General features: G+C 43.3%; 1 protein-coding gene and 1 long non-coding RNA gene across 5 annotated transcripts; both read right to left on the reverse strand.

Moving 5' to 3' along the window:
• Nucleotides 1-2,171: 2,171 nt before the first annotated feature.
• On the reverse strand, nucleotides 2,172-27,826 carry LOC140725339 (alpha-1,4-N-acetylglucosaminyltransferase-like). 4 transcript variants are annotated; one of them, XM_073040685.1, is made up of 3 exons: nucleotides 27,747-27,826; nucleotides 11,975-12,450; nucleotides 2,172-3,223 (listed from the first exon to the last, which is right to left on the reverse strand). In XM_073040685.1, the coding sequence occupies exons 2-3, from the start codon at nucleotides 12,416-12,418 to the stop codon at nucleotides 2,621-2,623; spliced, it is 1,047 nt and encodes a 348-aa protein (XP_072896786.1). In that variant the 5' UTR covers nucleotides 12,419-12,450; nucleotides 27,747-27,826; the 3' UTR covers nucleotides 2,172-2,620. The 4 variants fall into 4 exon arrangements, with proteins under 4 accessions (XP_072896786.1, XP_072896784.1, XP_072896787.1 ...); XM_073040683.1 differs by lacking the exon at nucleotides 27,747-27,826 and adding an exon at nucleotides 24,752-25,057; XM_073040686.1 differs by lacking the exon at nucleotides 27,747-27,826 and adding an exon at nucleotides 17,007-17,224.
• LOC140725341 (uncharacterized) lies at nucleotides 17,449-24,736 on the reverse strand. Its single transcript, XR_012098323.1, has 2 exons — nucleotides 24,357-24,736; nucleotides 17,449-17,981 (listed from the first exon to the last, which is right to left on the reverse strand). It is a non-coding gene; the product is annotated as an uncharacterized lncRNA (long non-coding RNA).

Genomic DNA, 27,826 nt, shown 5'->3' on the forward strand with positions numbered 1-27,826 from the left:
GCTCACTGGGTAGGTTGCGAGGCACAACCCGTCGGCAGCGAGGGATGGGTAGGGGCAGAGGCATCTGAGCGGGCTGCATAACTCCTGGGCAGGGCCTGGACCTCCCAGGCAGGAACACGAGGCACTGAGCAGGTCGCGGGGCACCTGGGTAGGTTGCAGGGCACAACCCGTCGGCAGCGAGGGATGGAAAGGGGCAGAATCCCTCGCTGGGCAACGGCAGTCGAGCCAGGCTTGTCTGATGGAGGCAAGGGATAGGAAGGGAACTAGGTCCAGGGTGACTGCCAGACTTACTCAAAGAACTCATCTTTAACAAGGGGATCTCCAAGCCAGGGTAACCAGAGGAACAGGATAGGCAGGACAACCCCCCATCTCTACTCAGTCCCAGATCCCCCTATATACACCGCCAGCCGATGGGCATCAGGTGCGCCTCCTTGAGCCCCAATAAGTCAAGGTAATCCACAGATGTGACTAATTGGGCTCAGTGGCGAAAGGAGGGACGGCTACAAGACCCGGAGTCCGGAGTCTGCGGACCAGATGAAGACCCGGAATGCGGGTTCCGGACTGAACCATAACAGAATTAGTAAATGTCATTTACAAAAGTTGAAAAAGGATGGAGGTCTCGCTTTGCCTAATCTAAGAATGTATTATTGGGCTGGTAATTTGCGATATATGTCCTTTTGGTTATATTGGGGTGATAAGAATGATTAGCCTACTTGGGTAGACCTGGAACTGAGAGCTGTGAAACAGTTTTATTTAACTTTGTTATTAGGAGTTGTTCTACCCATACAATTAGCTAAAGATGCTAATATAAACCTATATCCTGTGGTTAAGCACTCTTCACAAATTGGGCTCCAGTTCTACAATTTTTTTAATCTTAAACATTGTAGTATAATTTATCATAATTACTTTTTTAAACCTTCCTGGAGTGATCCAATTGTCTTACTTAGGAAAAATAAAGGTATTAATTCTTTTTTGGATTTATTTAAAGAAGGCAGATTAATGTCTTTTGAACAATTAATCAATAAATATTCTCTCTCATATTCACACTTTTTACAATACCTTCAAGTTAGACAGTTTTTACAAAAATATTTAAGTAATTTTCCTTACATATTGGAGGCTGACTTGTTAGATACTATTATGAATATGAACCCTTCGATGAAAGGTTCTATGGAAGAATTTATAATTTATTATTACAATGGGATAAGCGTCCTTTATTTAAGATTAAACAATATTGGGAGAAAGAACTCAATTTGACTTTTATATGGGAGAATTGGACATGGATTCTGAAGTTGGTTAACTCTTCTTCGATCTGTGCTAGTCATTCACTGATTCAATTTAAAATTGTGCATCGTTACCATTTGACGAAGGAGAGACTTTCTAAAATATTTCCCAATGTTGACAAGTATTGTGATAGATGTAAAACTGAGATAGCTACACTGACACATATGTTCTGGTCATGTTCTATATTAAAACAGTTTTAGAAGTCAGTCTTATTGACAATTTCTAAAGCACTCAGAATCAACTTACAACCTAATAAATTGACTGTGCTTTTTGGAATAATTCCTCAAAATATCCATGGTATTTCTGTGTCTGACCAACATGTTATTGCAATTGTTACATTGATAGCTAGGAGGGCCATCTTGCTGAAATGGAAGGATATATCAGCTCCTACTTTGTCACAATGGTTCTCTCAAGTGATGCTGTGTCTTAATTTGGAGAAAATTAGAAGTCGAACCTTTGAACCTTTATTTGATTTTGAGAAGAGATGGGGCTCATTTGCTCATTATTATCATTTCAGTTAACTGATAGATTTCCTCCATGATCTAAGTGTAAATTTTTTTCTGATATATCTTTCTTTCTTGTTGGCAGTTTGCTGTTTACTTTTAGCAGCTTTCTGTCTGATGCATGGCTCCGGGGTTGTGCCCTCAATGGGTTTCTTTTTTTCTCACTATTCTTGCTTAGCAGGGGGATTTTTTATTCACAAAAAAATTTTCAATCTTTAAGATAATTTCTTTTTTTTTGGAGGCATTGTAAGTGTTGTTACTTCGACGTACTTGTGTTGTTTTTGAATAATAATAATAATAAAAGATTTGAAAAGAATCACTTTGTAAACTTAAATCACCAGACCAAATAACCACAGCACAAAAGATTGTTACTTATATTTTCACCAGTTTATTTCTTCAAGCTTAGCTGGCGAGGGAACTTGGTCCCGACAACAGGGGGAGAAGTGATCTCATCCCTCTGGCGGTTCAAACAAGTTCACTGTTCAACTTCCAGAATTGTTACAATTTATAAAGCCACTGATACAGAAGAACAGCTTGATAAAGATTCCAGCCAAGTCAATGGACTATTGATACAAAAGAACTGAAGCCGTGAATTCTTCTGTTCCCTCAGTGCCAATACTCACTCAGACCACTTCTCCAATTTATAAAAGCGAAATAGAAGATCATGCATTGGCCCAGTTACATCACGTAAAACTGGAGTTGGAAATTGGTTTTCAATTCTGTTTAGTCTTTCTATTGAATCATTGAATAGAAGGGTATCCAGTTGTCAGAATTAATAATGAATGCACTCTTGACAACCTAATTATGTCATTCATTGTACAATATCAGATCCAAAATCATTCTGTACTATTGCTGGATTGAATTAAGTTTTTGTATGTATTTGGACAATGCAACTGGAAGAAATGTTCCATTAATGATCCACTTCCAGCAGCAACTTTTCTTTTCTTGTGTTTATTCATGAAGTTCCAGACATGTGCTCCATACGTATCTGAAAAGACCCGTTCTATATGCTCCTTTTTCCAGGGAGCAAAGTACTTCTGCCATGCTAGATATGGGACTGGATAGAAACGTTTTGAGATCCATATAGAGATGCCATTGCATTCCTTGCCAATGAAGGTGGCTAGTTCAGTGGTATTGCACCATCTCTTCAGCACACGGGTGATCAGTTGAGGACCTTGTTGACCCCAAACATGACCAATGTAATGAGCCACAAAATCTTCCATGCAATTCCACAAAAAGGTATGATGCTTCTGATAGAAACCCATTGCTCCATTACTGAAAACATTTGGGCTTTGTGGACAGGTAAAGTTATCAAACGGCATAGACCTCAGTGATATAATGTCAGTATCCAGGTAGATTCCTCCATATTTCCAGATCAACGCTAACCTGCAGCCATCAGCAAGTACATGAGTCCAAAACCTCTCCTTTTGTGGATTTACCTACAGTATAAATGACAAGAAAAGTTTAATCCATTAACTGAGTATTTCAGTGATAATAAAGAACTGTATTTAGCATCAGGAAGAGAAATATAGATGTAGAAATAATGAGAAAGGAAATTAAGATAATAGTCAACTACAAAGGAAGTTCTAGTTGGGTGTCTCACAAAGGAGGAACACCAGCTCTTCTGCTGTCAAAGGCACATAGTGAAGGCATTATGAATTCTATTAATATCAGTATCAGAATCTGGTTTATTATCGGCATATGTTGTGAAATTTGTTAAATTACCAGCAGCCGCAATACATAATATTGAAGAAAAGATCAATCAATCAATCAATTGCAGTATATGTATATTGAATAGATTAAAAATTGTGCAAAAACAGAAATAATATATGTAGGGTTCTCAGTACCCGTAACAGTGGTGTTAACTGTTCAGACTAACAATATAGCTTCTCTGTATTGTTATAATGAAATAGCTTCTCTGTAATGCGGTGATGGGTTTCTGTGTCTGGTATGTTTGGGTTATGACTGTAGATAAGGGGGGAACTAACCAATGGAGAATTGTTATGCTATCTTGTATGTGTGAGCTGAGCGGGAGTTCACGGTCTTTTCCGGGAGGAGGACGAGGAGGACGGACGTGTGAGGAGCAGTCAGCGGTTCCAGGGCAATGGATACTGGATGTTGGCGGTTCAGACGGTGAATGAAGGCTCAGAAGGTCGTAGTGGATGGAACTGGAGGCCTGAGCTTCAACCTATTAAAATATTATGTGCACAAACTGATAAACTTACTTATTTGGTGCATTTAGATTATCTGTTTCTACTAACCCATCACTAAGAGAAAACTATAAAGTTGCAACTATTTAATCGCTTTTGGGTGCATTGTCTGATATTTGTATTGCGAGCGTGTACTGGGGGGGCATTACTCCGTATTTACACCGAAGTATTGCACTATTGGCGGGGTGACGGCGGTTCACCCTAGGCAAACAGGGGCCAACTGGGGTGACATTTGTGGGGGTTTCTCGTCTGGGTTTGAATTTGTCACATATGGGGTAATTCGCCCCGGTTTAAACGACGGGAGATGGATTCAGATAAGATTGAACTCTGATGTGAGATCGAGGACATACCATTTACTCATGTCTGCGTATTAAGTGGGGTGCACATGCATACCTCAGGCAAAGTGTTAATTCGATGCTTGAGTACGGTTAGAGATATGTGTTAGTGCAGATTGGTGCTGACGTCTCGGTGGTGGGACTGCCACCATCTCTGTGACCTCAGTGACAGGGGCGTGCATATTGTCTCAGCGGAAAGGTTTGATGGGACACCTGAGGAGTTGCCAGTAGCTGGGGGCGGAGATTTTCGAGAGTGGGTCCTATCATTTTTGAAGGATGAAGGATGAGGGTGTCGTGAAACTTAGAGGAGACTCAGTGAAGGAATGGCCTGGAGTCTCTGGGAAAACACGTTCCCAGCAATGTGCCACGGGACCCCTGAGTGGAGAAGAGCCAATCCCAGAAGGATTGGTGGGACCCAGATCCAGTGTGTCAATCCGGATAGAGGGAATAGATGCAAAAGCCATACTAAACACGGGGTCACAGGTCACGCTATTGTACTATTCGTTCTATGATCAGTATTTGTCACATTCACCCCTGACATCCTTCAATGCCCTGGAAATTTGGGGTATCAGTGCTGGTCAGTACCCATACAATGGTTATTTGTCCATGAGGCTGAAGTTCCTCGAGGCCGAGGTGGGAGTGTCTGAGGTTCATGAGGCCTTGGCACTGGTTTGCCTGGACCCAGTTGTGACTAGAGTTGTGTCAATTCTGATAGGGACCAACACCCCTATTGTGCAGAAACTCCTGGGGGCTTTCAAGGAGAAGGCGGGTGAGGACTGTCAGTGCACCCGGTGTTCCATGCTGCCTTTAAAGATGTGGGTGGTCACCACGGGTGGGACACGGTATTGGAAAGAGGAACTGTATGGTGTGCCCAGTCGAAGCCCAGGGTGGTACGGCCCAGTGAAGTAACGAGAGTGGTGGGGATCCCCAGATACCCCAGAGTGCCTGAGGGTGAAGCCTTTTTAGTGGACAGTCTAGAGGATCTCGAGGGGGAATCAAGATTCCCAGCTGGGGTGCTGGTGAGGCCTGAGCTACAGAAGCTCTCGGTGGTGAAGGCACGCCGGGTGGCGGTGAACATCAGGAACACCACACAACGGGAGATCACTTTTAAACGAGGAATGCCCCTGGCGCATTTGTTCCCAGTGACGGTGATGCATAGTGCCCCCGTGAGGCTCGCAGGAGGAGAACCATTGGAAAACAGGGATAAGTTGACCGCTGGGGTGTTTAACTTTGGGGCCTCACCTGTGCCAGAGAGTTGGAAGCGGAGGATGGTGGAGAAGATGTTGATGAGTTTGACTTGGGCTGTTTCAGGAGCACTCGCCACACCATCCGGGTGACTGAAGACATCCCATTTCGAGAAAGGTCGCGATGATGGGCCCCTGCAGATGTGGACGATGTGCGGCAACATTTGTGTAAGTTGAAGGAAGCTGGGATAATTTTGGAGTCCCGCAGCCCTTATGTGTCCCCGATAGTCATGGCCAGGAAGAAAAATGGGAAGATTCATGTGTATGTGGACTATAGGACCCTGAATATGTGCACCATCCCTGACCAGTATACGGTCCCCAGGGTCAAAGACATGCTGGCCTGTCTGAGTGAGGCAAAGTGGTTCAGTGTGTTGGATTTGAGGAGTGGATATTTCTAGATCCCAATGAGTGAGGCGGATCAGGAGAAGATGGCCTTTATATGTCCTCTGGGATTTTACCAGTTTGAAAGGATGCCCCAAGGCATATTGGGGGCTCCTGCCACCTTCCAGAGGGTCATGGAGAAGACCGTGGGGAATATGAACTTGCTTGAAGTGCTGGTATATTTGGACAACCTGATAGTATTTGGATCCACCTTGGAAGAACACGAAGCGAGGCTACTGAAGGTGCTCAACCGGCTGAAGGATGAAGGGTTAAAACTTTACTGGACAAGTGCCCGTTTTGCCAGATGTTTGTTAGGTATGTTGGACATATAATCTCACAGAACAGGGTAGCTACAGACCCGAGTAAAATCAAAGCAGCGACCACCTGGCCGTGACCCCAGACTGTGAGCATTCTGTGCTCGTTCTTGGGGTTCTGTGGATATTACTGGAGATTCGTGAAGGGCTATGCCAAGGTGAGCCATCCCTTGAACCAGCCTCTGCATGGCTACCCCCCTCTGGGACAGAAAGGGAAAGGGAGAGGAGGACGGGAGGCTGGAGAATATTTGAACCCGGCAGAGCCCTTCAGACAGAGATGGGATGACCGATGTGAGGCGGCTTTTCGGTCCCTGAAGGAGACGCTGACTCAGGGGCCGGTGCTGGCTTTTGCGGAACCCCGGTTGCCCTATGTGCTACACACCAATACTAGTCGGGAGGGGTTAGGGGTGGTCTTGTATCAGGATCAGGGTGCCGGGCTGAGGCCGGTAGCATTTGTCAGCCAGAGTTTGTCACCCTCCGAGAGGAACTACCCCAGCCACAAGTTGGAGTTTCTGGCATTGAAATGGGCGGTAGTGGATAAGCTGAGTGACTATCTCTACGGGGCCGAGTTTGAGGGACAGACGGACAACAACCCGCTTACCTACATCCTGACCTCGGCGAAACTGGACGCCACCGGTCATCGTTGGTTGGCCGCCCTGTCTGCATATGACTTTCACCTGAAGTACCGGCCGGGGAGCCGGAATGTCGATGCAGATGCTCTGTCTTCATGGAAGCATGAGGACCTGGAGGGGGACGAGGAGTGGGAGAGCGTTCCTGCATCCGGAGTGAAGGCCATGTGTCAGTTTGCTATAACCGCGCAGACCGAGGAAAAGGAGCGGCCAGAGTGTGTGGTGGACCCATTGGGGGCATCCGATGATGCCCTACCCCTAGTTGACTGTGACATGTCGGCTCTGAAGACCCCACAGCTGCCAGAGTTGAGTCCTGGGGAAATTGCAGCTGCTCAGCGAGATGACCCTGGCATTGGCGCTATTTGGGACGCAGTTGAAAAGGGGGACGTGGCCTGGGTGGAGAAGACACAACATGGCTCAGTGCCTCTGTTACTGAGAGAGTGGCCTCGGTTGAGGTTGAAGAACCAAATGTTATACCGGGTAACGTCACCCCCGGACCGACCTCGGAGTTGGCAGCTGGTCCTGCCTGGGAAGTATCGGAGGGTTGTGATGAGGTCACTGCATGATGACTCTGGACACTTGGGGGTGGAGAAGACCTATGGATTGCTGAAGGACTGGTTTTATTGGCCCTGAATGAGGTCGGAGGTCGACGAGTATTGCAAGTCCTGCATATGTTGCATACGCCGGAAGACACTGCCTGTGCAGGCTGCTCCGTTGTCGCACTTGCAGAGTGCGGGGCCTTTGGACCTGGTGTGTATGGATTTCCTGGCCATAGAACCTGATACCAGCAACACGGCGAATGTCCTAGTCATCACCGATCATTACACCAGGCATGTTCAAGCATTCCCCACCAAGGATTAGAGGGCGACTACAGTGGCAAGAGTGCTATGGGAGAAGTATTTTGTGCATTATGGCCTTCCCCGACGGATACACAGTGACCAGGGACAGGACTTTGAGAGTAAGCTCATCTATGAGTTACTGGATATGCTGGGGATTGAGAAATCGAGGACCATCCCATATCATCCACAGGACGATCCCCAGCCAGAGAGGTTTAATCGGACTTTTTTAGACATGCTCGGGACTCTGGAGATCAGCAAAAAGAGTCGATGGAGTCAACATATTGGACATCTGGTTCACTGCTACAACTGGCCCTTCCCCCACTGGGTTAGAGGGGGTAAGGGGGGCTAGTGATGGGCTGTTGGGAGTAGCACAGGGCATTGGTGAGGAGGATGTGGGGCCCGAGCAAGAGATAGAGGGTTGCGAGGTGCAGAAGGGTTTGGGTGACCGCTTTCAGGAGGGTTCGCCTCATAGTTTCCATGAGTATTCTGTAGTGTCCGAAGTGGAGGAGGTAGAAGAGGGAGTGCGCAGGTATCAGAGAAGTAGGCGCCCCCCAGATAGGTTGGTCTATGTTGCACCTGGGGAGCAGGGTGTGATCTCCACTGTTTTAGGGAGTTATGTCACTGCTTTCTGCACCTGGGTTGGGCTTTGTGCTTTGCAGGAAGGGTTGGCAAATTATCTGAGCGTCATGAGGGCTTGACTAAATTTAGTAGGGGGAGAATGTAGGACTCTCAGTACCCGTAACAGTGGTGTTAACTGTTCAGGCTAACAAAATGGCTTCTCTGTATTGTTATAATGAAATGGCTTCTCTGTAATGCTGTAATGAGTTCCTGTGTCAGGAATGTTTGGGTTCTGACTACCGATAAGGGGGAAAATAACCAATGGAGAATTGTTATGCTATCTTGCATGTGTGAGCTGAGCGGGAGTTCACGGTCTTTTTCAGGAGGAGAACGAGGAGGACGGACGTGTGAGGAGCAGACAGCGGTTCCAGAGCAATGGATACTGGATGTCGGTGGTTCGGACGGTGGCCGAAGGCTCGGAAGGTCGTTGTGGATGGAACTGGAGGCGTGAGCTACAACATATTAAAATATTATGTGCACAAACTGATAAACTTATTTATTTGTGCCTTTAGATTATCTGTTTCTACTAACCCACCACTAAGAGAAAACTACAAAGTTGCAACTATTTACTCGCTTTTGGGTGCATTGTCTGATATTTGTATTGCGTGCTTTTACTGGGGGAGGGGCATTACTCCATATTTACACCGACGTATTGCACTATTGGTGGGGCGATGGTGGTTCACCCTAGGCGAACGGGGGCCAATTGGGGTCACGGAGGCTACATATATATATTAAAAAATGTGAGGTAGCATTCATGGGTTAAATGTCCATTTAGGAATCACATGGCAGAGGGAAAGAAGCTGTTCCTGAATCACTGAGTGTGTGCCCTTAGGCTTCTGTACCTGCTACCTGATGGTAACAGTGAGAGAAGGGCATCCTTGGGTGCTGGGGATTCTTAATAATGGACGCTACCTTTCTGAGGCACCGCTGCTTGAAGATGTCCTGAGTACTTTGTACGCTAGTACCCAAGATGGCGCTGACTAAATTTATGACCCTCTGCAGCTTCTTTCAGTCCTGTGCAGTAGTCCCACATCCCTTCAAACTTCTAATGAAGTGTAGTCACTGTCTTGCCTTTTTTTATAGCTGCAGAAATATGGTGAGACCAGGTTAGCTCCTCAAAGATCTTGACACTCAGGAACTTGAACCTGCTCACTCTCTTCACTTCTGATCCTCTATGAGGATTGGTATGTGCTCCTTCGTCTTACCCTTCCTGAAGTCTACAATCAGCTCTTTTGTCTTACTGACATTGAGTGCAAGGTTGTTGCTGCAACACTACTCCACTAGACGGTATATCTCGCTCATGTACGCCCTGTCATCTCCATCTGATATTCTACCAACAGTGGATGTATCATCAGCAAATTTATACATGGTATTTGAGCTATGCCTAGCCACACAGTTATGGTATAGAGAGAGTAGAACATTGGGCTAAGCACACACCGCTGAGATGCACCAGTGTTGGTCGTCAGCGAGGAGGAGGTATTATCACCAATCCGCACAGATTGTGGTTTTCCTGTTAGGAAGTTGAGGATCCAATTACAGAGGGAGGTACAGAGGCCCAAGTTCTATAGCTTATCAATCAGGATAGTGAGAATGATGGTATTAAATGCTGAGCTATAGTCGATGAACAACATCCTGACATAGGTTTCGGGTTGTCCAAGTGGTCTAAAGCCATGTAAAGAGCCATTGAGATTGCATCTGCCATTGACCTACTGTGTGCTGAGCCAGGAGTTCAGTCTAGTCATGACCAAACTCTCCAAGCATTTCATCACAGTTGATGTGAGTGCTGCTGGGTGATAGCCATCAAGGCAGCTCGCATTATTATTTTAGGCACTGTTATAATTGTTGCCTCTTTGAAGCAAGTGGGAACTTCCACCCTTAGTAGTGAGAAGTTGAAAATGTCCTTGAATACTCCCACCAGTTGGTTGGCACAGGTTTTCAGAGCCTTACCTGGTACTCCATCAGGACCTTCAGTCTTGCAAGTGGTCACCCTCTTTAAAGACAGGGGTTAAAACTAACTCTCATATCCTAATCGGTATTTGAATGGTCTTGAATTTTTTTAACTTATATTTCTCAATATATACACAAAAAGGATGGGAGAATGTTGAGTTCTGTCAACTAGGACTATGTAAGCATTTAGTAGGGATGTGCTTTTTCCCTTGTACGCACGTACATACTGGGTGAGAAAGGGGATTGTGGGATGAAAACGTGGAGGCCCTCAGGTATTGAACTGAGACACTGAAAATAAAGTTGCTTAAACAAAATAAAATCATATCTTTGTTGTTCGGGCATTAACACTGACCTTGGCATCAACAACTTCCCTAAAATATTCACTCACTGTAACGTGCTGGAAGATATTTAAATACTAACTCTATGCTCCAGAGGACTATGCTGTGACTAACTGAAGATATTATGACTCTTTATGAGGTAGATTTGCAGTACTTGTGTCTTGTGTGCTGTTTCTTTAAGAAGTTTTCTGAGTTGTGTGGATATGTGGGCTCCCACTGTCATCCATCATCTTTTGACTTTAGGTTTTGGACCACATGTTGGAAGTTTCATTATGGAATTAACTCGAACACCTATTACCACCAGTAATCATCTTCCATCATACAGCACCTTTGCATGTACATAGAGGAAAAATTTCTGCACTTTGGTCATGTGAGAAGGGAAGTCATTATTTATAGAAGTTCCTTATCTATCTTCCAGGTGCTCAATTGCTCCTTCAGGTCAAGCAACAAATTATCTGTATTTCTACCAATTTTTGTGCACTGCATCAGGATTCTTGTCTTTCTACACTGGAGAATCCAAAGCCAGATTAGGCAAGTGACTGTTGTACAGTGTATCTCTGCTGTCTTCGATTGAGACCCAAGGTGTCAAGTTTAAATTTTTAATCACATTAATTTTCTCCACTTGCTTTGTACAGCACTGCCTTGTCTCAAAATATACCATGTACCTTTCCCTTTGGTGTCCATTAGCATGTCTGCCCTGCCTCCAACATCTGGCCTGCAGTAAAATGCTCTCAGATACAACACACTGGTTTAAACGTAAAGAATAGGCGAGGCAATGTTTGTCAATGTGGCAATGCCTTTCACTGCATCCAGTACTTCTGCCCTAGATATTTATTTCCCATCATTCCTACCGATACTCTACAATAAATCAGGGGTGTCAAACTGACTTTAGGTCATGGGCCAGATTGAGCAAAATGCAGCTTCATGCGGGCCGGATCAGTCGGACGCGTGCGAATGCAGCTTTCGTTGCCTCTGTTTTTTCAGCCTGCTCTCATGTGTCTACTATAACTACAAAGTGTTTCACTTTACAAATTCCGTTTCTTATGAAGAAGACTGCCGAGCAAGACTGCCGAATAAACACTAAAAACCCTGAAAACCTGGTACCTGAATAAACTCAGCATTAGCCATATCATATGCCATAGGCGCTTTGATTACTGGGGTCAGCTTTAATAGTAATTAGATATTATCTCGTGGGCCAAAGATAATTCCACCGCGGGCCGAAATTGGCCCGTGGGCCTTGAGTTTGACATATATGCTCTACATTCATTTAAAAACAAGTTAATTTGAGTCAAACACTGAGCTTACCAAACAAAATCAGATATTTCTGTTGATTACCTTTTGATACCAGCTTTTCAATGGAGTGTCTTCGAACAGTTCAGTGACATTCAAGGGTAGAATCGTGACATTCCTCACTGAGGAGAGCAAAGGGATTCCTTTGTACTCAGGCTGTGGATACTGGCTCAAGTTGCCACTGAATCCCTTCATGAAGTAATAGATTGGTTTGTCTGGGTTTCGGAGAGCAGCAGACTCCACTGAACACACCATTAATGGTGTCGGCTCTACGTTGTCAGTTGACTCCACAAACATAATCCCGGGATTCTGGTATAAGAATGCAAGATCAGGAACATCTTTTTCAGAACCAGATTCGTCTTTTAGATGCAATATTCCAAGCATGTACCTTTGAATGGAATAATAGCCTTCTAAATCCCAGCATCTGTACAACATGCCTGCAGTTGCAAATATTAAGACAAGGAAATATCCTTTCTTCATGGAGATCATAATGTGGAGCTGAGATGGTTTGTCAAATGTTCCTGCAAAACAAAGATGCATGTTCTGTTTTCAATATTGACTACATGAACTAAGACATACTTAGATTTATAGAAAAGGAAGACAAATTCATCCTGTTATTGATGGCAGCAATTTTTCTTTAACAAAACACGTTTAAAAGAAACTGGCAAATTATGAATCCCCTGCATTTACTGTTCTGAAGTATTGGGATCTAGAATTAAGGACCCAAAGACAAAGTTATCATGAAAGTTTTGAGCTGATCAGACATAGGATTTATAACATAAAAATAGACAAAGCTGCCGGTCACATGCAACTGTGGAAACAGAGCTCACGATCCAGGTTGAAAACCCATTGTCAGAAATGCAGTGAGAGAAAAGTTAGTTTTATGTGTTTAGAAAGTGCAGGGGTGGGATGGAGTGGACTCTGATGTGGATTAGACAATGGAAATAACATTTGACAAAAGAGAAATAGGGTAGGGGCAAGATACTGACTCTTCCTCTCTCACTATAACCTACTCCCTCCTGAACCCGCAGCATTCCTCTCTGAAAGGACAGTGATAATACCATTCTTTTCCTGACAAAGTGCTACAGGTCTAGTTCAGTGAATTGTTTGTTAACTTGCAGAGATCAAATGTCAGCTCTCAGGCATGTCATTACACGTCCACTGGATCATGACACAATCATACCGTCACCAATCATCAAGCAATCAATGCTTCTCTCTCTCTCTCGATCTTGTTATGAACCCCATAACTGGGTCACTTACCAGCAAAGATAGAGAGGTCCATTGAAGTCTGATGGTACTATTTTTAAATGTTTTTATTTATAAAGGGGCACAAAAGTAAGGTTAATACAAACATTCAGATAATATACGTCGTCAATACTCAATCTAAAGCGCGGGTATAGTAATAATCAACAATAAGAAGTAGCTCTATCGTTTTGTCTAGGGGTAAATTATTGTCCGATGGAAATATCAAAGTCTCTCGAGTTCATGCAGGCTTTTTGCCTTTTGGGGACCGCTGGGTTTCACGTGTTGGAGAGAGAGAGATTTTTGGTGAGAAAAATAAACTTGCCAGCCTTTTGGACTCAAATCATTGAATCGGGAACGTGGGTTCCCCGTTGTCAGTTCGAAGTCCTTTTCAGTGTTATCAGCCACTCGCTCCCCAGGCTAGGGGAAACAAACCACACGTGGCTTCCGACTAGCTTCCCGTTATCACGGGAGCGATGAGCGATGGTGTCTCCTTCTGGTGCGTCGCTAGGGTACAGCCTCCTTGATGCACCATCAATAACTCACGCTGAGACGTAGGAAGTGAGGTATCGGCTTTTATTGACTGGAAGAATGAACAACACTACATCCTGGGGAATGAGCAGGGCAACAGGCCACAGTCACCTTTATACAGGGGTCTGTGGGAGGAGCCACAGGAGCAGTCAGCAGGGTCTGTGGGAGGAGCCACAGGAGCAGCCCAGACAGGTATATGTAGTTCACCACACTCCTGCAGTCCCCTTTTTATCTTGACTTGCAGAGTTGTAGATGTCAATCAAGGTGGGGTGATACAATCCCCACCCCACATTGCCCGAGGGTGTCCATGTATCCCTGATAGCTGGCACGTAGTATAGAGTCGCAATCTACAAGGGTGTCTCCAAGAAACAATGGTCAAAATCCGTTGCATTGTCTCTCTGAGGATTCTCTCTCATTTCCTGGGTCCAAGACCCGAATTAATAGCGATCTTGCGATTCTCAGGAAGGAGGGGGCTGGGATCATAACACCTCCCCTCTTAAAAAACGTTTTTTACCAGCGGTTAAAAATGGATTCGTACAAAGTCTTACAGGATTTTAGAATCTAACACAATACACAAGCTTTTCTTTTCACTACAGAGCTATACAGTTATACATTTAATTCAGCATCTAAACAGGTAACGATTACAGTGGTACTTCCTTTAATATTTTTTTCCTCTTGTACCTGACTAAAGGCTGGTAGCATCAGATTTCAACTTAACAGGCAGGTTCCAAGGGGGTTGTCTTTGTTACTCACATGCTTTGTCAAAATCACGTACAGCCTGTTTTTCTATTTAAAAATGGCGCCCCCATTAACCATCACCTTTTTTCCGGTGAGTTCCTACGGGAGGAACTCGAGTAGTTTGGCGAGGGAAACTCATAGGAGTTATTTTATCAACACCGTGTCCCAGACTTAGGTCATTTCCACCCAATTCTTTAGTTTTCTCTTCAGGAACCGTCATGCTATTAGTTTTCAATTTAAGATCTGCAAGCGATCCCTCTTTGTTCAAACAGCATTTTGAATTCTGCTGTTTCACACCACACCCTTGAATAACAATAGTGTGTGGGGCCCCAGCAGCTCCCGCCTTACTCTGTAAGTGATCTGCAGGGTTTAAATTTTCTTCATTCGGTTTGGGAACTACAAACTTTCTGTTCCCTTCAATAATAATATTTATCCCCCCATGTTCGAGTTCCGCTTTAAGTTTCACCACCCCTTCATGTACAAACACCAGGGAACCCTCACTTCCCACAATTACCAGGGTTAACCCTGTCTTCACTGAACCCAGTCTATCTGACCCAAAAGGACAGACGTCTTGTTCAGCTGAATCAGATACCTCAGACCTTTTCTGAGCTCCGGGACTAGGTTCAGGACCACGTGCATCCCCGTCTTGGACACACTCAAATGGGACATTGACCTCTTCCAGGCTTTCAATACCCGTACCTTTTTCAAATTCCAAATTCTCTTGCTCCTCCCAGCTACTCTCTGGGCAACTCCCTTCCGGAGTAAACTCAACCCCGTGGGCTGAAACAACCTCATCTGCCAACCCAGCAGACCTCTCCAAGGTAATGGCATCCTTTTCATCTAGGACTGCCTTCATCTCATTATCGGGAACACCTTTATAACTCTCAACTTCTTCAAACAGGTCTGCCAAACCAGACAGATCATCCATGTCCAACTCTGGACCTTTTAACCGCTTTATCTGTTTCTCATCTTTATTTCCTACCTCTAGGACCTTTCTCTTCGCTAAGGGAAGATCTATCTCCTCTCCCTTACCCCCTTTCACTTCACTACTCCTCGTTTTACCACCCTCAGAACCCTCGTGGCACAGGGTCGGTAAAGACGTCTTGGCCAAATCAAAACTGCTCAGATTTAAACTGCTCTTGGGCTCAGCTGCCTTTTTTGACATGCTGCGAGTGACCGCGCATGCGGGATAGATCTTAGGATCTGACGGAGGGGCCTCAACCCACACAGGCTGGGTTGTCAGCTTCACGGCTGCACCCATCTCCCCACCCACTAGGTCGTTACCCAGAAGGACGTCCACGCCTTCCCCCGGCAACTCCGGCAGGACCCCCAGTTCCACTGGTCCCGACACCAACTCACAATCTAAAAGGACCCTATGCAAAGGCACCACTTCGGTCCATTTTCCTATGCCTCTCAGGGCTACCTCTCCCGTCTGAGGTCCGAATTTTAACACCTTACTGCTAATCAATGAAAGCTCCGCCCCCGTGTCTCTCCAAATCCGTACGGGAATTGGTGGGTCCCCCTCCCTCAAAGACACGGTTCCGTGTGACAGACAAATCTCAGACCCCTCTCGCACTCTGCCTACCCGGTACTCTCTTGCCGATTTTCTGATTACCACTGCACACCCGATAGGGACCGCTGCTTTCCCTTTTTCTGGCTCCTTCCTCGGAGCAGGGCATTTAGATGCAATATGTCCCACCTTTCCACAATTAAAACAGGTCAAACCAGGAAATCTCCAGTTTTCTGGCCTGTTATCCTCACTTCTTCCGCTAGCACCTGGCTGAGTTTCTCCCTTAGCCGGCGGGCTTTCCCTACCGTTCCCACGGTCTCTCGGATAACTTTCTGGCGAGGAAAACTTTGTCTTCTGGGTTAGGGCATAGTCATCTGCGAACCTAGCAAATTCTGAGATGGACTTATTCGGCTTCTCATTCAAATACATCCGGGTCTCTTCCGGAACACAACCTTTAAATTCCTCAATCAAAAGTAACTCCCTGAGACGCCCATAATCCTCATCCACCTGTTCCGCAGTGCACCAACGATCCAAGAGCACACCCTTCTCATGGGCTAGCTCGGTTTGATACGTTTGATTCCACCCTTTCCTTAAATTTCTGAACTTTTGTCTATACGCCTCAGGTACCAATTCGTAAATCCGGAGAATGGCCTCCTTTATTTCGGCATAATTTCGAATGGAGGTACTACCCTCAACTCCCGACTAACATTAAACCTCTCCTCTCGATCTAACCCTAGATCTCTTCGCTCTTTCTTTAACTTCTCCATCTCCAAGTCATGTTCCCGCTGTTCTCGTCTCTCCTCATACTCTCTTTGCTTTTTGGCTCGTTCTCTCTCGTTCTCGGCTCATTCCCTCTCGTTCTCAGCTACTTCTAGCTCTTTTAGCTGAATTTCATGCTGTCTTTGCTTTTCAGCTTGGTCCTGCTCTTTTTCCACCTCTAACGCCTTTAGTTGGAGCTCCTGGTCCCGTTTCACCTCTAACTCCTTTATGTGGAACGCCTGCTCCCTTTCTCTCTCAGCCCCTTCCAGCTGCTTCATTTTAAATTCATGTTCCAACCTTAATTTCTCCAACTCTAGCTGATCCATTCCACTCGCTGGTACTGTTTCAGGGATATTTTCCACTACCTCAGCTTCAAACACATCCTTCCCAATGTAATACTGAGTTATGGCCCCTCGCACCTCCCGCTTTTTCATGGACGACCTCACTTCTGTGAGGTCCAATCCCTTCGCCAAATTTAACAAGTCTAATTTGGTGGCCGCCTCTAGAACAAAAACAGTTGGGTTTTTCATAAATTCATCCACGTCCATCTTTGCTGGTTTCCCGTCTGGCTACCCGCGTACCAGATCCAATTTATTTATTTATTTATTTTTGACTTACAAACCCAATTCACTGCCCTCCCAATTAGGTTTCAAATCCCGGATGAGCCCCCACGTTGTTACGTATCCCGTAACTGGATCACTTACCAGCAAAGATAGAGAGGTCCACTGAAGTCTGATGGTACCATTTTTAAACGTTTTTATTTATAAAGGGGCACAAAAGGAATGTTAATACATATATTTTGATAACATACGTCGTCAATACTCAATCTAAAGCGCAGGTATAGTAATGATCAATCAGAATTAAGCTCTATCGTTGTCTAGGGGATATTATCTTGTCCATTTGGGAATATAACAGTCATTCAAAAGTCGGCAGGCTTCAGCTTTCTGGGAACCGCTGGGTTTCCCGTGTTGGAGAGAGAGAGAGAGATTGGAGAGAAAAGGAACACTTGTCCAGGTCCTTACGAAGCAAAGCTGTGGAATCAGGAGAGCAGGCTTTCCTGTTGTTAGTTAAAAGCGATTGTCCGTGATTCCAGCCACAGACTCCCGATTCGGAATCTAACGCACGTGGCTTCCTTCAAAATGGCTTCCCGCTACGACGGGATCGCTATCGTGTCTCCTTGGTGCGTCTAAAGGGGTCGTCCCCCCCAGACCCTCCTTTATACTTCCTCACGGGATGGCAGGTGTCTCTTTCTTTCTTTCTTTCTTTTCAAATCTTTTTATTAATTTTTAAGAAAAACATAAGTAAAATATAAGTACAAAACATTTGAGAGTACATAATAGATTAATTAACAATCAAATATGTATTAATCAATACATAACATCTCCCAAACTCATAGTATAATGTAAAGGAATTAAGAAAAAAGAAACCCCCCCCAAAAAAAAAACTAAAAACTAACCAACATGGGCAATTGCATAATGTTAAATACATACAGTAGTGCCGATGACTCCCAACCTCCATCCACACAATTCAGGATAGTAACAATAAGGTTCAGGATCAGACCATTTAATTCATATGAAAATGTTGAATAAATGGTCTCCAAGTTTCCTCAAATTTAACTGAAGAATCAAAAACCACACTTCTAATTTTTTCTAAACTCAAACAGGAAATAGTTTGAGAAAACCACTGAAATACAGTTGGAGGGTTAATTTCTTTCCAATTCAGTAAAATAGATCTTCTAGCCATTAGTGTAACAAATGCAATCATTCGTTGGGATGAAGTGGATAAACGCTTCTTATCTATCATTGGTAGACCAAAAATTGCGGTAAAAGGATGTGGTTGGAGATTAATATTTAAGACTCTTGAAATAATATTAAAAATATCTTTCCAATAGTTTTGTAAACAAGGACAAGACCAAAACATATGGGTCAACGAAGCAATATCAGAATGACATCTATCACAGGTTGGATTAACATAAGAATAAAATCGAGCAAGTTTATCTTTAGACATGTGAGCTCTATGTACAACCTTAAATTGTATTAGAGCATGTTTAGCACAGATAATGAGTTTACCAATGATAAATTTTTTTCCCATTGCTCAGTAGATATAGGGCAATGCAATTCTTCCTGCCATTCCTTCTTAATTTTTTCTGATATATCTGGTTGTACATTCATAATCATATTATAAATGATAGCTACTAAGCCCTTTTGACAAGGATTGAGGGCTAAAATTCTTTCTGTAATGTCCAATGGACATTCTTTTGAAAAAGACTTTAGTTCATTATATAGAAAATTTCTAACTTGTAAATATCTAAAAAAATGGGTTTTAGATAAATTATATTTATTAGATAACTGTTCAAAGGACATAATGTTATCATCCAAAAACAGATCACAAAAGCATGTTATACCTTTTGTTTTCCATAAAAGAAAAGCTTGATCTATAGATGATGGTCGGAAAAAGTAGTTAGATATTATAGGACTTGACAGCATAAACTTATTCAAACCAAAACATTTACGAAATTGAAACCAGATTCGTAATGTATACTTGACTATAGGATTAGTTATCTGTTTATTCGTTTTGAATAACGAAAAAGGAAGTGAAGATCCTAAGATTGAGATCAATGAGAAATCTTGCACAGATTTACATTCCAAATTTACCCATTGTGGGCCAGCAACTGTAGTCGATTCTTGTGTCCAAAATATCAAATACTGTATATTAACTGCCCAATAGTAAAATCTTAAATTTGGTAGAGCCAAGCCGCTCTCCTTCTTAGGCTTCTGTAAATATTTTTTACCTAGCCTAGGATTTTTGTTCTGCCACAAATACGAAGATATTTTAGAGACAACCATATCAAAAAAAGATTTAGGAATAAAAATTGGTAATGCTTGAAATAGATATAGAAATTTAGGTAGTATCATCATCTTAATGGCATTAATTCTGCCTACCAAAGACAAAGATAGTGGGGACCACCTATTAGCAAGTTGCTTAATTTGATCTACTAAAGGCAAAAAATTAGTTTTAAATAAATCTTTATGTTTTTTAGTAATTTTAATACCTAAATAAGTAAAATAATCTGTAACAATTCTATATGGTACCTGATTATAAATTGAAGTATGCATATTTAATGGAAAAAGTTCACTCTTATTAAAATTCAATTTATATCCAGAAAAATTACTAAATTGAGCAAGCAAAGAAGAAATAGCAGGAATAGATCTTTCAGGGTCAGATATATATAATAACAAATCATCCGCATATAATGATACCTTATACATTGTCTCCCCACGGGTAATACCTAAAATATTGGGTGATTCACGAATGGCTATAGCCAAGGGTTCTAAAGCAATGTCAAATAATAAAGGGCTTAAAGGACAACCTTGCCTTGTACCCCGAAATAACTGAAAAAAAGGGGATCTTTGATTATTGGTGAAGACCGAAGCTAAAGGTTTCTGATATATTAATTTAATCCATGATATAAATTTTGAACTAAAATTAAAATGTTGCAATGTATTAAATAAATATGACCATTCGACTCTATCAAATGCTTTTTCGGCATCTAAAGAGATGACACATTCTGGGATTTTAGATGAAGAGGTATAAACAATATTAATTAATTTTCTAATGTTAAAAGATGAATAGCGATTTTTAATAAATCCAGTCTGATCCTCAGAAATAATCCGAGGCAATATATTTTCTAATCTAATAGCCAAAATTTTACTAAGAATCTTAAAATCCGTATTCAGCAAAGATATAGGCCGATAGGATGCACATTCAGTAGGGTCTTTATCTTTTTTAAGAATTAAGGGAATAGAAGCTTCATAAAAAGATTGTGGTAGTTTACCTATACTTAATGCATCTTTAAAAATTTTACAAAGCCAAGGAGAAAGTATGGAAGAAAAGGATTTTAAAAATTCTGCAGAAAAACCATCTGGACCCGAAGCTTTACCTGAGTTCATTGAGAAAATAGCCTTTTCTATTTCAGACTCCGTAATAGGTGTGTCCAAAAATACACTATCCTCAACAGTTACTTTTGGAATATTCAATTTCCTTAAGAATTCATTCATTATAGAAGAGTCCTTAGTACATTCTGATTGATATAAGAAATTATAAAAATCTTGGAAGGCTTTATTTATCTCTTTATGATCAATCGTCAAAGTACCATCTTGTTTGTGAATCTTAGTAATTTGTCGCTTATCCGAAACAATTTTCAATTGGTTAGCTAGTAGTTTACCAGACTTATCTCCATATGTATAGAATTGAGCTTTCGATTTAATTAACTGACTTTCAATCGAGGAGGTTAATAATAAACTATGCTCCATTTGAAGTTCCACTCTTTCTTTATAAAGTTCTGTACTAGGGGTCAATGAGTAGATCTTGTCAATTGCCTTAATTTTATCAACTAATATTAATATTTTAGAATTAGTTCGTTTCCTAACTCCGGCAGAATATGAAATAATCTGTCCACGAATATATGCCTTAAAAGTATCCCACAAAATTCCACTAGAGATCTCTGCTGTAGAATTTATTGAGAAAAACAAATCAATTTGCTGTTTAATAAAGTTAACAAAGTCAGAGTCCTGCAGTAAAACAGGATTAAACCTCCAACCTTTAGTACTAATATATGAATCTGTCACCTTAATAGATAACTTCAAAGGTGCATGATCAGATATAGCAATAGAGTCATATTTACAATCCATAACATCTGTAAGTAAATGCTGATCAATGAAACAGTAATCAATTCTTGAGTAATTATGATACACATGGGAAAAGTATGAGAACTCTTTGTTATTAGGGTGTAGAAAACGCCAAATTTCACAAATAACTGAATCAATCATAAAAGGATTAATAAGAGAAGCCGATTTATTCGGAAAAGTTTGAGTGGGCTTGGATCTATCCATCAAAGGGTTTAGACAACAATTAAAATCCCCACCCATTATCAATCTATATTGATTCAGATTAGGAAAGGATGTAAATAAGCATTTAAAAAATTCAGGACAGTCAGTATTTGGAGCATAAACATTAACTAAAACAACTTTTTGATTAAAAAGTAAACCAGTAATAAGCAAAAATCTACCTTGCGGATCTGAAATTGTTTCATGATGTATAAAAGCAGTTGATGAGTCTATAAAAATAGAAACACCTCTCACTTTGGCTTGCGAATTTGAGTGATACTGTTGGCCCTTCCAAAACCTAAACAACCGCTGACTATCCACCTTCCTTACATGAGTCTCTTGTACAAAAATAACATTAGCATTCATTCTATGGAATACTTTGAATACTTTTTTCCGTTTGATCGGATGATTTAAACCATTAGTATTCCAAGAAACAAAGTTAATAGTCTTATCCATATTGACAATATATATTACAGTTAACATATAGGTTTGAAAGAAAAGTGAACTCATGAACCCGGAAGAAGGAAGTAAGTTCAAAGGGAAACCGGAAGTCACAGCACTGCAGCCATTTTTGTAGTTTCATATAAGCCCATGAAATAAAACTAAGCAAAAAGCAAGCGAAAAAAAGAAAAAAAAGAAAAAATCCCCCTCCCTCCACCCTCAAAACCCCAGGAAAAAAGCCAAAAAGAGGCAAGCGAGCAATCTAATGCTAAAATTACCCCAACCAGCCCTCTCTCTCTACCAGCCCACTTTGCCCGAGGGCTTTACACGTGGTCTTCATGAGACAATAGTCAAGGTCGCCTTATTCGGCATCCCGGTGGAACGCGGTATTCAGCACGTCTCTCTTTCTCCCATTTCCTGTGTCTATTCAGCACGTCTCTCTCTCTCTTGGATCATTGACCCCCCCTTCACTAGGGCTCTTGCGATTCTCACAAAGGAGGGGGCTGGAATCATAACACCTCCCCTCTTAAACGTTTTTTACCAGCGGTTAAAAACAGTGGTATAGAGTCCTACAGGATTTTTGAATCTACCACAATACACAAGCTTTTCTTTTCACAGAGTACTACTGTTATACATTCAAGTCAGTATCCAAACGGTTAACGATTACAGTGTCCCTTTCTTTAATATCTTAACATCGCGTACCGTACTAAAAATCTTGTAGCATCAGACTTTAATTCAATAACCACCTATTTTTTTTTTCAGCAACAAAACTAAGGAGGTGTGATCTTAGCTTAGGTGCATCTACAAAAGTTTATGCGAATACTAATCGTTTCGGTCGTTTCACTTCACAGGCAGGTCTCCAAAGGGGCTGTCTTTATTATGCACAGGCTTTGGCGCAACCCTGTACAACTTGCTTTGCTGTTTAAAAATGTCATCCCCATTAACCGTCGCCTCTTTTCCGGTGAGTCCCCCCCCCCCCCCCGTGAGGAACTTGAGTAATTTGGCGTGGTGAGCTCCTGCCCATCTCGTTCCTCGAGGTCATCTTATCAACACCACTTAGACCATTTCCACCCAATTCTGTAATTTTCCCCAGGCGACTAGCCCTTTTGTCAGGACCATGCAGGCTGATGGGTTTCAGTTCGAACCTTTCCCTCAGGCCGCATTTGAATTTCGGCTTTTTCACAGCGCGCTCTTGATTAACAACAGCGGGTGGGGCACCTTTACATTCCAAATCAACCTGTAATCGATGCGCAGGCACCGAGTTACCAAGCCCTCGTTTCTGTAGCTTGGTTGCTTCTTCTGACACCAATCTAAACTTTAAATTTTCTTCATTCGATTTGGGAACTACAAACTTCCCGTTCCCTTCAATAATGATGTTTAATCCCCCATGGTCGAGTTCCACTTTAAGGTTCACCACCCCTTCGTGTACCAACACCTGGGAACCCTCCCTTCCCCCAATTACCAGGGGTAATCCTGTCTTCACTGAACCCAGTCCATCTGACCCACAGGGACTGCATTCCTTTTCAACTGAATCAAATACCTCAGACTTGTTCTGAGCTCCATTACTAGGTTCAGTACCACGTGCATCCACATCTTGGACACACTCAAACGGGACATCTGCCTCTCCCAGGCTTTCAATACCCGTACCCTTTTCAAATTCTAAATTCCCCTGATCCTCCCAGTTCCTCTCTGGGCAACGCCCTTCCAGAGTAAACTCAACCTCGCGGGCTGAAACAACCTCGTCTGCCAACCCAGCAGACCTCTCCAAGGTAATGGCATCCTTTTCATCTAGGACTGCCTTCATCTCATTATTGGGAACACCTTGATAACTCTCAACTTCTTCAAACAGGGCTGCCACCCCCGACAGATCATCCATGTCCAACTCTGGACCTTTTAACAGCTTTTTCCCTCTCTCATCTTTATTTCCTACCTCTAGGACCTTTCTCTTTGCTAAGGGCAGTTCTAACTCCTCTCCCTTAACCCCTTTCACTTTACTACTCTTCGGTTTACCACCCTCAGAACCCTTGTGGTACAGGGTCGGTAGGACCGTCTCGGCCAAATCAATACTGGCCAGATTTAAACTGCTCGCTTTCTCAGCTGCCTTTCTCGACAGGCTGCGAATGCTCGCGCCTGTGGTACAGACTGGAGATGCGAGGGGTGGGGCTTCAATCCTCACAGGCTGTTTGAGCCGTGTCATCCTTGTCCTATCCTTCCCCCCGGCTAAATCATTTCCGAGGAGGACGTCCACGTCAGTTCTCGAGAATTCTGATGGCACCCCTATTTCGACTGGTCCAGATACCAGCTCACAATCCATAATTACCTGATGTAGGGGCACCATTTCTATTCTTGTACCTATCCCCTTCACGGCGACCATTCCCCTTCTCCGACCGAAATCTAGTATCTCACGGCGGATCAACGACAGCTCCGCCCCGGTGTCTCGCCAGATTCGGACAGGAATGGGTGGGTCTCCCCCCTTCACGGACACGGTTCCGGGTGACAGCCAAGTCTCTGACCCTTCTCGTACTCTGTCTACCCGGGGCTCTCTTGTCGATTTACTGATTACCACGGCACACCCGATAGGGACCGCTGTTCTCCCTTTTTCTGGCTCCTTTCTCGGAGCAAAACACCTAGAGACAATATGTCCTCCCTTCCCACAATTAAAACAGTTCAAGCCCGGAAATCTCGGGCCGCCTGGCCTTTCCCCCTCAACCTTACCACTAGCTCCCGGCGGGACCTCTGCCTCAGCCGGCGGACTTTCTCGGTCGTTCCCACGGTCTCTCGGGTAACCTTTTGGCGAGGAAAACTTTGTCCTGTGGGTTAGGGCATATTCATCTGCGAACCTAGCAATTTCCGAGATGGACTTATTCGGCTTCTCATTCAAATACATCCGGATCTCCTCCGGAACACACCCTTTTTATTCCTCAATCAAAAATAACTCCCTGATACGCCCATAATCCCCGTCCACCTGTTCCGCGGTGCACCAACGGTCAAAGAGCACACCCTTTTCATAGGCTAGCTCGGTATACGTTTGATTCCACCTTTTCCGTAAATTTCTGAACCTTTGTCTATACGCCTCAGGTACTAGTTCGTAACTCCGGAGAATGGCCTCCTTTACTTTGGCATAATTCTCCGCTTCCCCTTCCTCGACGGCCAAGGCTGCATATGCTCGTTGTGCCTTCCCCTTTAACACACTTTGTAACAACGCCACCCACTGCTCTTTGGGCCACTTTTGATTTACTGCCACCTTTTCAAAAAGCAAGAAATAACTATCAACATCCGACTCTTCGAATGGAGGTACTACCCTCAACTCCCGACTAACATTAAACCTCTCCTCTCAATCTAACCCTAGATCTCTTCGCTCTTTCTTTAACTTCTCCATCTCCAAGTCACGTTCCCGCTGTTCTCGTCTCTCCTCATACTCTCTTTGCTTTTCGGCTCGTTCTCTCTCGTTCTCGGCTCGTTCCCTCTCGTTCTCGGCTACTTCTAGTTCTTTTAGCTGAATTTCATGCTGTCTTTGCTTTTCAGCTTGGTCCTGCTCTTTTTCCACGTCTAACGCCTTTAGTTGGAGCTCCTGGTCCCGTTTCACCTCTAACTCCTTTATGTGGAACGCCTGCTCCCTTTCTCTCTCAGCCCCTTCCAGCTGCTTCATTTTAAATTCATGTTCCAACCTTAATTTCTCCAACTCTAGCTGATCCATTCCACTCGCTGGTACTGTTTCAGGGATATTTTCCACTACCTCAGCTTCGAACACTTTCTTCCCAATGTAATACTGAGTTATGGCCCCTCGCACCTCCCGCTTTTTCATGGACGACCTCACTTCTGCGAGGTCCAATCCCTTCGCCAAATTTAACAAGTCTGATTTGGTGGCCGCCTCTAGCACCTCCACAGTCGGGTTTTTCATAAATTCATCCACGTCCATCTTTGCTGCTTTCCCGTCTGGCTACCTGCATACCAGATCCAATTTATTTATTTATTTATTTTTGACTTACAAACCCAATTCACTGCCCTCCCAATTAGGTTTCAAATCCCGGTGGAATGCAGTTTTCAGCACGTCTCCCTCTCTCCCATTTCCTGTGTCTATTCAGCACGTCTCTCTCTCTCTTGGGTCATTGACCCCCCCTTCACTAGGGCTCTTGCGATTCTCACAAAGGAGGGGGCTGGTATCATAACAATGTGTAGCTGTGTCCATCCTAAGATTGCAAATGTTATCTCTGATTCTGTCAGTGAATTAACGCTGACAATTGCAGTGGATTTTTTCTTAACTGCTCTCAGATACCGGATGCAACATCGGCAGAGATTTCAACAGTCATTACTTGCCATCCCCGCTTCATCTCTAACCTGTTGATCATGCTGGCAGTCCACATGCAGAGGAAATACCTTCTTATTTCAACTTTTCTAGCTGACATGAAAGCCTGTGTCTTAAAGACAGCCTCTCTCACAGCTATCACTACTAATGCACCATCAATAACTCACTCTGAGACATAAAAGCGAGGTATCGGCTTTTATTGACTGGAAGAAGGAACGAGCAGTGAGTGACCACCATACTACATCCTGGAGACTGAGAGGCCGGGCTCAGACCTCCATCACCGTTATACAGGGGTCTTTGGGAGGAGCCACAGGAGCAGTCATCAGGGGGTGTGTCCAGACTGGTATATGTAGTTCACCACAACTACACTGAAAATATCACACAAAATTCCAGCTGAGTCACAGCATTAGGGACAGTTCTGATGAAGATTTGCTGTCATGATGTCACAAATGGTTGGCATGGATCTTCATCCATCATCCCATGGGATTAAGAGGAATAGACAGAGTGGACAGCAAGCGCTTCTTCCCCAGGGCACCACTGCTCAGTACAAGAGGACATGGCTGTAAGGTAAGGGGAGGGAAGTTCAAGGGGGGTATTAGAGGAAGGTTTTTTACTCAGAGTGGTTGGTGCGTGGAATGCACTGCCTGAGTCAGTGGTGGAGGCAGATACACTAGTGAAGTTTAAGAGACTACTAGACAGGTATATGGAGGAATTCAAGGTGGGGGGTTATATGGGAGGCAGGGTTTGAGAGTCAGCACAACATAGTGGGCTGAAGGGCCTGTAACGTGCTGTACTGTTCTATGTTCTATTACCAAGGCAAACATGAATACCACTCCCAACCTGCACTGGCTTGTTAACTGTACAGACTGTGTTTGGTGCTTGAGAGATAAAAGAGATGATGAAAATCTGAAATACAGCTTAACATACCAGGGGAATGTGGGTCTGGCAGTACAAGTAGAATGGAAACCAGAAATTAATGATCCAATTCAGTGAAGCATCAGTATTACTTCAATACTCCTGATTGTTCTAATTTCTTTAATACTTTTAATGAGAAACATGGTGAAAGAAAACAAAACAAAACCAAAGCTATGTCTGAGTCATATTAATATACTAAAGATCTTTTTCTTAATGACATGTTTTTTGTGCTTTTTGTTTTTGTGATGTCTGGGCATCAACACTCAAAATTGATATTAGAGTATTCCTGATGGTCAAAATGTTTTTCTTTGCCAAGCGTTGTAAAAACAGATCAGGTAATTGCTCAAATTTGAATCTATCCCCAGTTTGCTCACTGGCTGATGGTATCCAAAGAGATTAAGTTCATGAAAAATAAAACACATTTTCCCAAAACGAAAAGAAATCCCAACATAATTCAGAGAAAACATATTAAAATTCATTGGCACCTACCTGTTTTAAGTGGGATTCACTCATGCCACTCTGTGTGAATGAAAGGATGTTCTGGGAATTGTTTGATTTTATATCTGAAG

The sequence above is a fragment of the Hemitrygon akajei genome, chromosome 3 (assembly GCF_048418815.1).
Source record: "Hemitrygon akajei chromosome 3, sHemAka1.3, whole genome shotgun sequence".
NCBI classification, from domain to species: Eukaryota; Metazoa; Chordata; class Chondrichthyes; order Myliobatiformes; family Dasyatidae; genus Hemitrygon; species Hemitrygon akajei.

Coding starts and splice junctions, on each gene's coding strand:
- LOC140725339 (XM_073040683.1), bottom strand. CDS start 24,923: ATGTATTTGAATGAGAAGCCGAATAAGTCCATCTCGGAAATTGCTAGG. Junction 12,451..24,751: donor GGTCCCGCCGGGAGCTAGTG/GTAAGGTTGAGG, acceptor TTTGTTTTGCAG/GAACATTTGACAAACCATCT. Junction 3,224..11,974: donor TGAAAAGCTGGTATCAAAAG/GTAATCAACAGA, acceptor TTTATACTGTAG/GTAAATCCACAAAAGGAGAG.